The sequence below is a fragment of the Propithecus coquereli genome, unplaced genomic scaffold (assembly GCF_000956105.1).
Source record: "Propithecus coquereli isolate 6110/MARCELLA unplaced genomic scaffold, Pcoq_1.0 Scaffold671, whole genome shotgun sequence".
NCBI classification, from domain to species: domain Eukaryota; kingdom Metazoa; phylum Chordata; class Mammalia; order Primates; family Indriidae; genus Propithecus; species Propithecus coquereli.
The window spans coordinates 365959-381949 of record NW_012152741.1 but is presented as its reverse complement, the minus strand read 5'-3'; the positions used below and the strand labels follow the sequence as shown (position 1 = coordinate 381949).

Genomic DNA, 15991 nt, shown 5'->3' with positions numbered 1-15991 from the left:
CTTTTTAGACATTCCTGATGTGACTACCCACTTAGATCTTCTTCTGTCCCTAACCACTTTTCAGATTCAGTCGGTCACTCATCAAGATACCCCATCCCATGTTTTGACTTGTCCCAACTCCTCAAGATCAACCGAGAACAGTGGTCCATGGGACCACCTCAATCCCTAGTTTACTGGACTAACAAATGTAACCAGGATCAGATGGGGAATTGGTTAAAGAAGTGTTAGCTTTTTGCCAACAGGTAATACACCGGAAGTATCATGGAGATGGATTAGATAGAAAGCTTCTGAATATCATGAACTTTGGTTTGATTCTGTGCTGACTAAACTCCCTATAAATGAATTCATAAATACACCCTCAGAGGCATTACATGTATGCCCCTGGGATATACATTTGTTTGTGGCATGAGGTCTGATCTTCTGTCACTGGATGTGCTCACCATTGTACAGACAGCCTCCACATAGAAAGCTCCTGCCTGCTAAGTCACTTCATAACCCCTTTTACTATCCTCCCTAACAATGAAAGTCTCCACCCCCTGCCCTCCTTAAGAGAGGGTTGCCAAGAAGATACCAGGACACCTTGTGGCAAAGCCTGCTGGGAGTACTCGTCCCTATCAACAGAGTATATGCCAACGGAGACATGATTAGAAATCTGTCTGCAACTCTAGGACTGATTGCAGAAGAAACTGCAAAGAGCCTTAGGGCTCAACAAAGACCCTTCAACTTGTTAGCTCAGGTAGCCCTAGATAATCGGGCAGCACTAGATTTCCTGTTGGCTAACCAAAGGAGAGTCTGCGCAGTGTTAACCACCACCTATTGTATCTATACAAATACCTCAGGAGAAGTTGAAGCCCAAATAGAAAAATTTCCTCAACAAGCTGTGTGACTACAGGTCTCTACTAGAAACCCCACACCTGATTGGTTTTCAGGGTTATTCACTTGGATCCCCCAGGACTTCAAATCAGTACTGCAGACTCCTGAAGCTAGGACCCTCACTCCTTATCCTAGGGCTCATTATCCATTTTTTCATAGTCCACGGTTCACTGAAGTGCTGGGCTAAGACTGTAAATGAGAGTACTAATGTTCAAACCTTAGGCCCACAACCGGGCACCTGCGAATACTTGCAGATAACTGCAAAATGATTTCATTCCTCTTACCCTGGGCTGAGCCCCAACTATGTCTCTTGCCAGCAGGAAGAAGCCAGATTGATCATCTGCCCTTTTCCATCTCATTAGCTCACACCTCAGGAATGAGGCAGGATCAAGCCCAGGACTGAAATCAACCACTATAAATTAATAAAGGGCCGCAAGGAGCAAACTGTGTTAGGGGCTTAAACTCTGCGAAGGTATAGGGATAACTGAAAAAATAACCAGCCATTGTTCCCTCGCTTGCTTTCCTATAATTACTTACTACTCAGGAGTCACATAACTGATAGTCATAAGATTCACAGCTCTCTTAATTGCTCCCACAGAGGACATCACCCTTGTGAAAGCTAAGGCTGCTCTTTGAAATATCTTCCAGACCCTACATTCTGGTGGACCAACTGACCCAACCAGAGCAGTGGCCAATACCAAGGAACTGACTCAACTGGTCTTGTGACCCCCACCCAGGAACCGACTCAGCACAAGACAATTTCTACAACCTCTTGATTTCACCCCCAACCCAACCCATCAGCAGTATTGATTCCCTAGCCCTCTGCCCGCCAAACCATCCTTAAAAAACCCTAGCCTCCAAATTCTTGGGGAGACAGATTTGAGAGATTTCTTCTGCCTCTTTGCTCAGGTGCTCGTGTTTCTGGAAAATCCCAGGATGGTATAGAAAAAACACCCCCCCCCCCCAACTGAGATAGTGCTGAGAGACCAAAGAAATTACCCCAACCAATCCACTTTGGCAAGTTAGATGCGTTTATAAGAGGTTACTTACACAGGGCTCTCATTCCTAGTCAAGATAGGAATCCTCCAGTCACTTCTGAGCAGTGGCAGTTCTGTTTATCTGCCTGAGCTTCATTCTACTTTATTTCAAACAACCAGTTCTTGTTTACTGACAAATCCTGCTCTGCCTCTTTATTCTTTGTTCTGCTGGACTCCCTGCCTCATCTCAGGCTGCCATCCCTTGTTCAAGCCACACCCTAGCAACTGGAACTCCTGTTCCATTTAGCTGACCTTCCCTCCTTCATGTTAACTCCTACACAGCTTCAGGATTCAACTCAAGCGCACTGACAACAGAAAGCCTTTCCTGGTCCTCCAGGTTAACTCAGGCACTTATTTGAGCATCCAGAGACTCCTTTCTACAACTGATCACTGTCTCCTCTCCTTGACTAGAACCTCAAAAACAAGGACAGGGGTGATTCACCTGTCTTCTCAGTCCTCAGAGCAGGGCCAGGTACAAAAGAGTGGGAATATTAAAAAGAACAGGAAAAGGGCTAGCAGCCATTTGCTTCAGAACCAGGAGATCAGCTTACGGGGACACATCCCTGCTCTCCTAGACGCACACTTCGGCACATGGTCAAGGGGAAAATCTGTTAAGAGGTAGTACCTCAGAGAATGAGAAAAACCACACAAAGCAAAGACCACTTGGGGTTATTTTTCTAACTAAACTTTTATTAAATTATTTTTTTCCTTGAAGGCTGGAATCATCAAAGTCCTTAGATCAGCTCTAAGTGCTGGATGGAGTAAAAACCACGAGACGACGACATGATCTGTGAACAGACTGGCAGACACATGACAAGAGGGAGAGACAACAAAAACAAACACAAAGAATGGCCTTCCGGAGAACTAGTCAAATTTTTTCCTTATTAAAATTTATTAGAAATGAAAACAATGAAATCAAAAATTTTAAACTGAGCCTCAGACTTGAGACTTATAAAAAGCTCACAAAATAAAACCCTTGGTTGGGTCAAGTTGAGCTCTCTGAATGCTTTGTACAACATGCTGCAGTTTGTCCCCCTTGAACAAGGTGATGCTTTGTCCTTGGCTGTAATCTCTTAACACCATCACCGTCCCCAAGTGCAGATCCCATTCTAAAAAAGACTTCCCCCAATTCCTGGTGGCTGCCGATCTCTCCTGAACATAGGTAAATCGATTTTGAAGGAAGAAGTTGCACCAGTGGTGGAGGCAGGTGGGCAAGCGGGTAGGGCAGAGATGGTTTTCTGGAGAGTACACTTGGATCTCTTCTCCAGATGTCTAGCATGTGCTTAAGAGTTTTTTTTTTTAAGTTTGAAAAAAACTCCATTGTGAAAAGTGAGTTATGAAGAGTGCTCTTTATTTGAAACCTCCACAACACAGACGCCAATCTTGTCTCGCATTGAATCATTAGCTGTGCACATCAACACATTCCAAGCACAAATTAAGAAATGCAAACAGAACAAAAAAATATATATATATATAATTTTTTCCCCTATCCAAAGGTTTCAAGTCTCAATGCAGCAAATCCTTCTGAACACAGAATCTGAGGAGCACACTGTTCAAACAGTTGGGACAAACAGGTCCCTGCAAAGGCTACTGCCTTTTAAACACATGGGGTGGGGATCATGGACGGCATGGAAAAGGGAGGGGTGGTGAGGAAACGGGAGAGGGGGAGAGAATGAGCAGAAGGTATGCGCTGGGGAAGATGGGGCAGCTGGGACACACACATGGTGAGTTGGTGATTTCATTTATTGGTTTTTGACAACTTCTTTCCGGTTCTTCTTTAATATTCCCCCCTCCCCAGGTCCGAACAATGGTAGAAAACCCCCACAGAGGTGGGCAGGGCCTTATTAGGCCAGCCCAAAGCCTTCAGAGCACTCCTGGATGGCCAATAGTAGCATGTGGCGGAGCTTCTCAAAGCTCTCATAGGCAGGCAGGTCCAGTTGATTAAAACTAGGGAAAGAAAAAAGATCACTCTGTGACAAAAGATGATATAACCAAATCTCTGTGTTCCCATGATGCCTACTGACCGTTCCCCCTGAGGGAACCTACTCCTCGCTTCTTGCTGACTCCCAATTTTGTCCCAGCCCAGTTTGCCCTCCCCTATCTGGCTCCAAAACTGACCATTAGGCATCAAAGACACAAATCTGACCCCGTCACTCCTCCTAAAACACTATGGCCTTGCCTACAGGATAAAGTATAAGCTCTAAAAGAGGTATTCAGGGTTACTGGTGATCTGACCTCTGCTGAGTTCTTTAGGCTTCTGCTCCCTTTAACCCCTCCTTGCTACAGCCACACTATGCCTTGGAACACACCATGCTCTCCTGCGGTGGTGCTCACCTGCCAATGTCTCCCCAGATCCCGTTCTGTGTCTAGCCCATCTTCTCGTCTTAAACATCACCTTCTCCCTAGAACCACCACACTGTGAGCTGCCCAAGGTCTAGGACTGGGCCAGATTTGTGTTCCCAATCTTGGGTAGGGGCCTACAAGTGTCAAGCATGCAAGCTCAAGCTGAACATTGAAAAGGAGAAAAAAAACCCTTCCTCTTACCATGTGTGAGCTGAAGGCAGGCGATCTGTGGACCTGTCGTCTCGATGGATCTGAAACTTCTGAATGCCATTCATGCCTTCAAGGGCAGCAAAGCCTTGCAGGGGCACTTTGGAAGTACCTGTGACAAACTGGAGGAACTTGGCACGATCAGCTTGGTCAAAAGAACGCAATGCTCTCCAGAACCACTGGATCTGCAGGAAGGGACATAAGAAGCCAGTGTTAGGTAGAGAGCTCCTGAGGGATGGGGGGATAGAATTTGGGAAACAGGGCTGGACTTGGAATCTTAGGCAAGTCCCTTCTGTTGGATGGGCTTCAGTCTCTTTACTCATAAGATAGGTAACAATATCACATGAAAATACGTTCCGGAAGAACCAAGAGTTAGATATAGGTAAACTGTCATCCACAACCCCCTTCCTCTAAGAGTACTGGTTTATTTGTTATGACACAAATTAGCACTGCCTAGGGTAAAAGGACCATACCGGGAAGGATGCCAGTAGCAGCTCACCTGAATAGAGTTAGACTGGTACTTGTGGTATTCAGTGTTGGATTTCAGATCATCAATGTCGATGGTGGGCAGTCCTGATATGAGTAGCTCTAACTCCTGTTCAGTGAAGATGGAAATGAGGCGCTTTGGAATGATCTCATAGAAGCCTTCTAAGAAAGCTGCCAGCTGTTTGCGGATGGCTCCTGGAAAGAGAACCAAAAAGCCACATGGCTTCTAAACTCACACAGTTCTTAGAGGCCAGAGATCCCCAATCTGGCTCTTGGTGCTACTATGGTGCTGACTGATCTGTCTCACCTACCACTGTTTCTAGGCTGCTATATGAGAAAGTGGATGAAATTAAGTATTTTTTGATCAGCTGTTTTGACTCCTTTTGTGCAAGGTATTTGTGGCTGTGTCACAGGGGAAGAGAACAAGAAATGCTTATGAAATGAATGAAGCCTTACTTCTTCCCATACTGAGCAACTAGAGGTCTAAAGAACATTTACCCTACCTGTCATTCTCATCTGGCACACCAGGTGTACATATTCCTTCTTATTCTCCTCTGTTACCAAGATGTTAGCCCCATTGGGTTTGAGGTCACGAACTTCACAGACTCCAAACTCTTGGACCTAGAACAACCAAAACACCAATCATACAAATCAGGCTTGGTCTAGGATGGGACTAACAGATACCTGGGAACACGTCCTAAACTTGCCATATTCTGGGCAGAGAGATGAGGCAAGTCCACACAAAACAGTGACTTTTCTCATTACTCAGTAGCTCACAACTCCCCTGATAGGGAAAGGCTAAGGGAAGGAAAGAAGGAAATTATTCTTTGGCCCTAAGACACACAAAAGCGGCAGAGAGTAAGGCAATCGTCAAAGGTAAAAGGAAAAAAGGCATGGCTAACATATGTAATGTGACACAACAGAATCTTTAAGGAAAACAATGTGTGCGGGATGAGTAAACTTAAAATTTTTGTTTTTCACTTATTTCTATTTGTATGATTTTTCTACAGTGAAACTACCTTCAGGAATGAAGAATTACACATGGGAGCATTTTTTGTAAAGGTAAGACTAGGAAACAGTATAAATCATTTTACAAATTCTGGTTTTTCTGTTAGTGATACCTCTCACAAACACCCACTGCTCTCTGCCCGGTAAGGCTTTAAGAAGTCAAGGTGCTTCCTTTAAATTGTGAGAGGTTATCTAGTGCCAGTTCTAAGGTGATATGGAATGGGTCTCCTAGACTGGCTGAGATGTGCTATGGTCAGGATTTCCTGATGTACCTCAGTGCTGAAGGTGAGGTCATAGCCTAGTGTGGAGACATCATTTTCTAGCAGATAAACCAGGCCCTGGTAGAAGTGGTAATCTTCACTCTCCATATCCGTATATCTAGAAAAACACAATTAAAGTTATGGGTTGGAGGGGTGGGAGGAAGAGGCAGCACAGGAATGGGACACAAGAAAAAACCTGACCCCCAGGGCTGAGAACAGTCCCAGGACTATGCCACATCCTCACCTGACAGACTTGCCCAAGATGTGTTTGTAGAAGGACCGAGTAAAGTAGCACTCCAGAAGGCGGTTGTCATATACAGCTTTGGCCACAATGCGTCCAACAAACTTGAAGTAACTTAGGTGGTTGGGGTTGCAGTGGGAAGATGGATTGATGGTGTAGGTGACTCGATCACCAGGTGAGGTACGGAACAAGGCATACATAGGGTTAAACATCTCTCGAGAGATGATCATATACCACTCCCGCAGGAGCCCTCCAGCATCCTGCCCCTCTTCTCCTTCAAACACTATATACCTGCGTAAGAGAGCACAAACAGAGGAGAGCTGTGTAGAAAGCCCAGAACTAATCCAGTCATTCATGCAACACTACCCAAGCAAGAGGCTGTGAAGCAGTCTTTAGGGAGTGCATTGTCAGATGAAGTGAACAGAAAGTGCCAGGAGAGCCCAGAGGTGGGGTGGGGATCTAGGACCAAAAAGCATCACTGACAGAGATATCATCCTGAAGTATCAGTAAAAGTTCATCAATATTCCAGAAAACGCCAATAGGAAAGGCATAAGAGGCCTAAATGAGGCCTCGCCTAGGGCAAGTGGGGAGAAAAGTGATGTTTAGAGAGAGCTAAGCCCAGAGTCCAATTTCTTTAAGGTATTTGGAGGTGGAAGAGCTATTTGGGAAGACTCTGACTTTCTTGTGTTATGGCATAGATGGTGAGCCCACTCCACGAGGTAGAGGAAGGAATCATTAAACTATTCCAATAGGTCTCTCATCCCACCAGCTCTTATACTTAGTATTGCAAACTGCCAATCTCCTCTAGGTGGCTTCAGACTCATCAGTGGGCAGTTACCAATTTGGTGGAGGCAACTCACACAAGTGCAGACTTTCCCTAACCCAGGGTACCACTTGCTCAGCAGGCTTCCCATTCCTAGTGTAACAATGGTGAAAGCTCTCACTGTAAAGCCATCAGGTGTATCCTTGTAAACAAAGACTTTCCTGTCTGTCTGGGAATTGTTGGATAGCTCAGCCAAAGAACCAACCAGCAGACCAGGCCCAGAAGACACAAAGGAGACAGTTCAGTGAGATTATCTAAGCCAGAGTCCTATGGAGAATTCCTATTGGGGAGGGCAGTAACTCCCTATATTTGAGACTGGAGTATGCTATCACTACTGTGTAGGAGGCCATCCCTCCCCCACCCCTCAGTCTTTTCTCAGTTTGGGGCCCTTACAATCGATTCTTCATTTCCTCAGGAGATTTGCGATGCAGCTCACGATAGGAGTCTTCAAACACATGGTCACGACGGACATGCACAGCCATGTCTTCTTTCCGGAGCCCTTCGTCTAAACGCTCCAGCTCTTGGCGGAAGTATCTTGGGAGGTATGAAAGGAAGGAAAACAGGATTGAGGTGGCAGAGCAAATTTCTGTTTGCCTGATTAGGATGAAGACCCACAATGATGTTCCCTCCATCCTCCAAACACTCTGTTCTCTGCTCCCTACCTGCTTGGGAAACACCCAGTAGTTGGGAAAGGTAGACGATTCATTATCAACTCTAAATTGTTCCCATCTCCTCTGAATAAAGGCCCACAGAGATCGTGGCATGGAATTTCTACCACAAGCAGGTAAGCCACGTTACATGTGCAGGAAGGAGAAAAGGAGTGGGGATAACTCCAGGAGTGTTGTGGTAGCCCCCTGAGCCCTGTTGTGAGCATACAACAGCCACCTGCATCACCTCAAAGGTTAGAACAGGACTTTAGAAATCATGTGGCTCTCATTTCACTGATGAAAATGAGATGGGGTGAAAGCCAGGGAATATTTAGGTAAAGTGATTGTCAGTGGCATAGCTTAGTCTCTTCGCTCCTCACCAGCATCATTCCAAATGCTGCCTCCACTAAGGGAAACTTCTAGCACCAGGAGCAACTCTGGCTCCTTTCTGGGAAGGGAGATGACATCTAGGGAATTCTCATCAGCCCCCACAACATCTAGGGCACATACTTGCGCTTGACATCAAAGTCGAGGACACGAATATAGTCTACCAGGACGGCAAAAGGCCCATCAGCGAGGTGAGTGGTGGACTGCCGTAGGATCTGGTTTAACACAGTGCGGTGAGTCTCTGAGGGGACAAATGATAGCAGTAATCAGCATACAGGCCCCGAAGGTTTCAAGATGGCCAACCAGCAAGCAATTCTCTCTTCTTTTTTCTTGTTTTAGGGGTCTAAAAAAGAACTAGCCAAAGCTAGGGGCCATCCTTGAGGTGTGAATATAAATCTGAGCATTTCTACCCGCCCTGCTGTTTGGCTTCCCATGTCCTCAGGGTAAAATCCAGCCCCTTAGAGTGGCCCACAAAGGCTTCCAGAGCAGGCCCCTACTGACCTCACTAGGCTCACTTTTCACCTCACACACACATATTCTCTCTCTCTCTCACGTTCTTTCTACTAAATCAGCTAAGGATAAACTGTATGAAATGACCCTGTATAGCACGAAACCTTCTACACCCGGGGGCCCAAGAGGTCCCTGTACCTGCAAAGCGAAGGAACTTCTGTGTGTCAGGGGGCAGACTTGAGGAGATATGCATAGATGAGGGCTCCCGGGAGAAGAATGGGTCAAGGGAGGAAGGCGTGGCTGGGGTTAAGGGGGCAGGGGACAGTGGAGGAGGCTCGTCCTTGATGTGTGCCAGCTGGCTCTCACGGGTGTCTCGGACAGGAGGCTTACTCTCCCGTTCTGTGGCATGTACCAGAAAGAAGGCCTCAACAGCAGGCTGTAGCACTGGGGGTAGGAATAACAGGGAGGTGACATTTTACTTCACAAACTTCAACATACAAACCTCTTTGTCTTCATAAACAAATTACAAAAATAATAAAGAAATAATAAAAATTTATAAGAAGTCAGAGCTTCTTTGAAAGCAAAGAAAAATGGGATAGGCAATCAGTTAAAAAACAATTCTCCTTTGCATTCACATTACAGAGACCCTGAAGGAGAGGACTAACCTGGAAGGAAGAAAATTAAACTGGCAGAAACGGTCCCAGAGCACACCAGTGGGTTGGGATCTGGGTGCTCAGACCATCACTCACCTAGCACTGCGTGCTGGTCATGGGATTCCTCCAGTTCCTTTAAACATTCCCCCAGCATGTCCCACAGCTCATCCAGGCTCAGCTGCTCACTGAGCAGGGGAAGCTCGGGTGGCCTCTCCTCCTTTTCCTTCTCCCCCTGTGGGGTTCCATCAGAAGCTATAGGGCACACAGAAGAGAGACTCAGAAAGCTTTCGAGTTTTCTCCTTCACTTAGATTTTTCCCAGATCAAATGCAAATGCATTGGCAGCTCAAGCAGACAGCCCCACTGGCTGCTGAGTATCACTCACTGAGCAACATCTAAAAGCAAAGTCTAGCCCTACACTGGATTGCACTGAAATTTAAATGCAATAAAATTAATAAAATAACAAATTCATTTCCTCATTTGCACTAGCCACATTTCAAGTGCTCAATAGCCACATGTGGCTAGTAATGACCACGAAGTCCTACTCGACAGTGCTAGTCTGGCCATTGCCTCATTAGCTCCCAGGGAACAATGGTAGAACTTTGGATGGTTGCCTTCCAGTTTACCAAGTGTGTTTTAGGACATCATCCTCACTGAATTCTGATAGCTGCCTTAGAAACAGGCTGCCTTTCCTCCATTTTCTCTCGCAAGGACAGGGCCAGAATTTAAAACTACATCTTTCTAAATCTGATGCCTTTTGAATTAGTTATCTTGTCCTGGGACAGTTTAAAATTCTAAGAAGCCATGGTGTGACAGAAGGACCTCCACTGCTGGTACTTTTCCTGGTACCAACTGGAGGCTTAAATTCTAAACTCTCCTCAGTAGCCAAGCAGCAAGCCCCAGCTCATCTTTTGGACAGGGAAGAAGCAACTTCTTCCTCTCTCCTGTGCATACACCTGCTCCACATAGGTTTCTTCCTGATCTTTGCTTTTCATCCTCTACCCAAATCCTGACTTTTCTTCAAGGATCTGACAGCCCTACGTTTGAATCCTGGGCTCTGACACCTGTAGATTGTGTGACCTTGGATAAAAGAAGATGGATAGAGAACATGAGAATAACGTGTATTTCTTGAAGTCCTGAGAGACAGTTAAGTCAGTCATGACTGACTTTAAGAAATGCTGCTGCTAACAGCATTCGCTGTGTGCCAGGTACTTCTCTAATCGTTATACATGTGTTAACTCATTTAATCCTAACAATTATGAACATCCCTATTTTAAATGAAGAAACTGAACAAAGAGAGGTTTGCCTCAGGTCCTAGAGCCAGTAAATGGGAGAGCCAAGATTCAAAACACATGCTGTCTCCTAGCACCGTTTCTTTACAATAGGAATCACAATGTGTCTTGGTTGTCAAACACCTGTTAACATTTACAGAAACCAGTGTTCACTGGAACAAATTGGAAAGCACTGAGCTTATATATGTTGGGAGCAAGGGATCCAGCAGACATTCCGTAAGATTGGGTCTCCCTTTTGCTTGGCTAGAAACAGGAAGTAGTACTGACCAATGGATTGAGTATCTTGAGCACTGGGAGATGGCTGGTCCACATCCATGGGTGACTCCTCCCTCCGGACAGATGCTTCTGACTGGCTAGACTCCGACTGGATAAAAGGGAGACAAAGTCACATAAAGGGTGCAACTCTGCTTTCCTTCGGGAGAAGCTAGAGGTTGGTGTTTCTACTTCTTACACACTGGGCTTAGAAAGAAGCTTCCAATATTTGGCCAGGAAACTCTGTAGCTCTCCGGGACAAAGGAATGGATTTTCCCACCTCTTTTGCTGTCCTCCACCCTAGGTTTTGCAAGTTTTTCCAAAGAGCTCCCTGGATGCCTGCATTTCCTACAGTCTACTCCAGACCTGTGCCCAGTCAGAACTAGCCTCCTGGATACAGACTGCAAATCTTCTTCTGAGACAGGTGTGTTTGTTTGTGTGTGTGTTTTCTGTGTGTGTATGTATAAGACTCGGATGGGTGGAAGGTAGGTTTGCTCTTTGTTTCTGTTTGCTCACAAGAGAGAAAATAATAGGGGAATTAGAGCAACCTTTCATGGGTGAGATTATTTAAAAGCCAACATCTTATCAGGTGATAGGAAAGAGACTGGGCAAAAAAAAATACTCATTCTAGAATAACAACTTCATTTTCCCTTTCTACCTTCCTGGAGTCACTGCCCCTAAATTCTAGGCTTTTCCCAGCCTGTCCAATAAAACCATACCATGTAAGAGTAATTATACACAAAAAAAACCCAGGCCTCAGGATATCTTTATTTCCTGGATCGTGGGAAGGTGACTTGCATGTTGCAAGGATAGGAAAAAATGAGAGTGCCACGGCATACATCTGTGATGCCAGGCTTTTATTGCAGCCATGCTGTGTTGGGATCCCAACACTGAACTGGCTACTTAAGCACCTGAAGGTTTCCTCCTAAAAGTGTCTGAGTGCCTAGGTACCAAGGGATTACAGAGAATAGAGGCAGAGGCCAGGGTGGAGGGAGCAGCCATAGACAGAAGTGGCTGTGTGGGATGTGTACCAAGCTTGGGGGACTTTCAAGGGTAGGATTCCTGAGATGTCTCTGATGCACCTGCATTGTTCCGTGAGACTGAAAAAAATCTTCATCCCATATCCCCTTAGAACCCAAACACTTAGCATTAGGCAGTTTGCAAAAGCGCCACTATTGACTGGATAGCTGGGAGTAGGGTATGATGGCCAAAGCTTTAAATCAAACCAAACCAATCAACAAATAAGAAACCACCAACAGAAAGCACCCTCTTATCTAGAAGCATTCATATAGCAAACTTAATGCAAAAGCATACAGAGTAAGCGCAGTGAAACCCCACTGATGACATGGTGGGGGCATGAGGGGAGAGACAAATGAATGAGGGGCCACAGGCATCATGCTAACCGTTGCTGCTTGTTGCTGTCTCCGCGCCCTTTGACCCTCACGTACCATTTGTATAATGGCATCAGCCTCAGCCTCCAGCTGCCGAACAGCTGCCTGGATGCTGCTAGCTGAGCCTAAACCGGAGGAACCTGGGAGGAAAAAAAAAAAAAAAAAAAAAAAAAAAAAGAAAAAAAAAAAAATGAAGGAAGAGGGGATGCCCAGTATTCTCTCTCCTATCTCCTGGGCTGTCACAGGGCATTTTGCTGAGGTTTAGCTCAGGTAGCTTCAGAGTACTCATCACCAGGCAATAAGATTTACCACTGTAGATAGGGGCAGGGGGCATGGTGCTAGACACACAGATGGTTTTATGTATGAGGGTTCTGTGGAACAGAAGGAAAGAGGTAGGGAAAATGATTTGGCAGGCCATGGCTGAGGCAACATGGCTGCAATGTTTTAGTTAGACTTAATCGAGGAAGGAGAAAGGAGGTGTACTCGGTGAGTAGAGTCTCGTTCAGCAAAAGGTTGGTCCCCAACTTCCTTGCCAGATTTCTGCTCCCCCATAATTCCCACTTCCCCTAATGAATTTCCTATGCAGACAGCTTGAATGAGATACAGAATAGAGCCATCAACATTTTAAAAAAGGATCATCATTTTCCTTTTGGAAAAGGTCAAACAGGAAGGAGACAGGACATTACGTCCTGCCCCTCCAGGGTCTCTGGCTTCACCACCAACCCTACCCTTCAACTGGACACTCTAGTTCCATACCTAGCCTGCCTGTCTGCTTGGCTTTCTTGTTAGCTCGGCGTGTGTCGTCCCGGAGCTGGATGATGACCTGCAGTACCCTCAAGAAGAACTTCTGGGTAGATGTCTTGGATGTCAACATGGACATAGAAGGCAGCTGGAGCTCCCGGCCACCCAAGGGTCGCTTCTGAGATGCCACAATTACCACATTCTCAGCCATGTCAAACCTGGATAGTGTAGAGGTGGCTTGCGTATATTGACAGCATCAAAGCATAAACACCCAGAGCAAGCAGGGCTTCCTGGTGTCAACCACAGAGGTAAGGAACTTCAGAAAAAATCTTACAAGTAGGGAGAAGTAGAAAAAATTGGGTCAAGTGTGTATAGGACAGATAGGAAAATTGCCCAGAAAAATAAAGACCAGGAAACCAGCAAAAGCCACTTTTCAGACTGTCCCACATTTGAGCCCCCAGCCCAAGGGTAGCTACCACCCACCTGCTCTGCATTTTGCCTTTCAGCTTGGTGGTCTGTGGCTGCTCCTCAGGCAGGCCATCAGGAGAAAGGGTCTCACACTGGGCTCGCCGCTGCTGTTCCAGGTTGTATTCCCGTAGCTCAGCCAACAGGGTACCTGGGCAGGCAGAGGAGCCAGCAAGTGTTCAGAGATTTCCCAAATCTTTCTAAGAAACCTGCCCAGGCCTCTCTTTGCTCAGCTGCAGAGAACCCAGAGTGAGGAGGAATTTTGCTCTAGTCAGCTTATTATGTGTGCTCATGAATCAACTACCTGGGACTACCAATTTACCCAGCCACAGCAATCTGTTCAATCTATACAAAATACAGCTTGGTGAAGATGAAAAAGTATCACTTTTGGAGCCAGACAGGCCACAGGGTCTAAATCCTATATATCTCTTGAACTTACCAAGTTTTTGTGATGATCTCAGGCAAATTTCTCGACACCTCTCCCAATTTGTTTCCCATTTTAATATTTGGAATAATACTGCCTAACCTCACAAGGTTGCTGTGAGAATTAAGAGATAATAATTATGTAGTAGAGTGCCTAGACAGTGCCTGGCCCATAGGTGTTGAATAAATGGTAGCAACCAAGAAAGGTCAGAGGCTGGAGGATAAATTCTTTCTGGAAGAGCCATATAATTCTCACAGAGCAAAGAATGTCCTGAGTTCAACAGGCCAATCAACTCTCCTATCACCTCAACTTCAGGAACACTGTGGGGAAGGAGAGTGATAACTAAGTAGGTAGCCAAGAGCTAGGGGGATCCATGATTGGGATGGGGGTGGGAGAGAGCAGAGAGACTACTGAAAGAAAACCTGGCTCTATTCCTTGATCCAATCACTTTATCACCCTGGGTTTTAGCTTTCTTCCCAGTAAAATAGGATGATGATATGAAGCAATTTGCAAGTGTTAGAATTTTTGCACCCTCATAACTACACAATAATAGAGGGTATATTCTGACTCTACAACTTCTGAGGCTGAGTGAAGTGTGGGCACATCTTTGAGCTGGTGAAGTTGCCTTAGCAGCCTAATCATGGGGATCGTATGGGTACCCAGAACGGAGAAGAAAGGAGGCACTGCTGTTCCCATGTATTCTCTTTTCCCTTTGCTAAGCACTGATTACCTACTGTGTGCCAGGCAATGGGGATAAGGAAAGAAACCCTGCGTTGCTTTCAATAACTGAGCAGAGGGAAGCAGACGACAACCCGGTGTTATCAGTGCTATGACAAAGGGAGCATGAGGGCTGTGCTACAGGAGCATGGAGGAGGCTGATTCAGCCTGGGGACTCAGGGAAGGCTTCCAGAAAGAGGTGACACCTAAGTGGAAGGTTTCACAAAGACAGAATGCTTTACTCCTACCATTACCTATCTGTTTACAAAGGGTATAACCCAGATGGCGGGCTCCATTCAGTAGCAGCTTGAGAACAGTGTCCCGGGTGCCAGAGTCCCCACGAGAGAGCTGCAGTAACACATTGGCTGCATCTTCTAGCCCTTCTTCAGAACAAGAGTGGGATGTCAACACCTGGGAAAAAGAAAGGAGAAGGGATAAGCCCTGGGAACTCCCAGACCGAGAACTAAAGCACTATCTACCCTGTCTGCCCTTTTCCCCCAACCTTGGCAGGTCAGAAGAGCTTGGACTCACCTCCACAGAGAGTTGTAGCTGGTTTTCAGTGAGGCCAGAGGATACCATCTTAAAGTCTCCACTGCTGCTGCCCCCATCACCCACCTTGGCTGGAGACTTGCTGCCCTTAGTAGTAGTAGAAGCTTTGAAGAAACAGAAAGAACACAGTAAGCCTTTGTGAAACTCATGAACCAGAGACTTAAGTGGCAGAACCAAGGAACTGCTGAACTGTCCAGGGCTTTAAAATGGGAAAGGAGTAAAAATGAAAATCTACCCACCAAAGCCAAATCTAAATGACTTGGGATGCTAAGGACTCTTATGACTGTACCTTCTAAGGCAACAAAGAACCCGAGGCATTTCTTCCAACTCTTTCCCTACCATCATAGCCCCCTCTATCCTTTAAAACTTACTTTTTCAGACAATTCTTACCAATCTGCCGCAGGGCTCATTCCCTTCCTATCTTAGGATGGTCTGGCTACTCTGATTCACACTGTATTCTGCCTGCTCCTGAACTATATCCTGTGAGAACCGGCTCCTTCAACCAGGGTGGAAAGGCTGGAAGTTCCTTGAAGACAGGGCCTTTTCTCTCTCTTTTTCTTTTGGCCTAGCCTAGGGAGGCCACATTCGGTGAATGCCTGTTGGCCTTCACAGGAGTGTCTGTGTGTCTGAGGGAAGGAGGGGAAGTGGGGGGGGCGATGGGGAGGGGGGAGAGGAAGGGGGAAGAGAGAACTGGGACAGATGAGAGTGAGAACGAACACATTCTGCTCTCACAAACACAAACCAAGC

At 46.1% G+C, this 15991-nt stretch overlaps 1 protein-coding gene across 2 annotated transcripts in view; it reads right to left on the bottom strand.

Annotated features, from left to right (window-relative positions):
* Nucleotides 1-3240: 3240 nt before the first annotated feature.
* Nucleotides 3241-15991, bottom strand: part of HUWE1 (HECT, UBA and WWE domain containing 1, E3 ubiquitin protein ligase) — a 148936-nt gene continuing 136185 nt past the window's right edge. For both annotated transcript variants that reach the window (XM_012660636.1, XM_012660635.1), the window contains exons 70-85: nucleotides 15227-15348; nucleotides 14950-15106; nucleotides 13573-13705; nucleotides 13105-13307; nucleotides 12361-12488; nucleotides 10973-11069; nucleotides 9512-9667; nucleotides 8961-9206; nucleotides 8436-8553; nucleotides 7672-7812; nucleotides 6459-6746; nucleotides 6227-6332; nucleotides 5450-5567; nucleotides 4960-5141; nucleotides 4455-4645; nucleotides 3241-3857 (exon numbers count right to left, since the gene is read on the bottom strand). In XM_012660636.1, the coding sequence (XP_012516090.1) occupies nucleotides 3755-3857; nucleotides 4455-4645; nucleotides 4960-5141; nucleotides 5450-5567; nucleotides 6227-6332; nucleotides 6459-6746; nucleotides 7672-7812; nucleotides 8436-8553; nucleotides 8961-9206; nucleotides 9512-9667; nucleotides 10973-11069; nucleotides 12361-12488; nucleotides 13105-13307; nucleotides 13573-13705; nucleotides 14950-15106; nucleotides 15227-15348 (2489 nt within the window). In that variant the 3' untranslated portion in view covers nucleotides 3241-3754. The remainder of the gene's footprint in view (nucleotides 3858-4454; nucleotides 4646-4959; nucleotides 5142-5449; nucleotides 5568-6226; nucleotides 6333-6458; nucleotides 6747-7671; nucleotides 7813-8435; nucleotides 8554-8960; nucleotides 9207-9511; nucleotides 9668-10972; nucleotides 11070-12360; nucleotides 12489-13104; nucleotides 13308-13572; nucleotides 13706-14949; nucleotides 15107-15226; nucleotides 15349-15991) is intronic.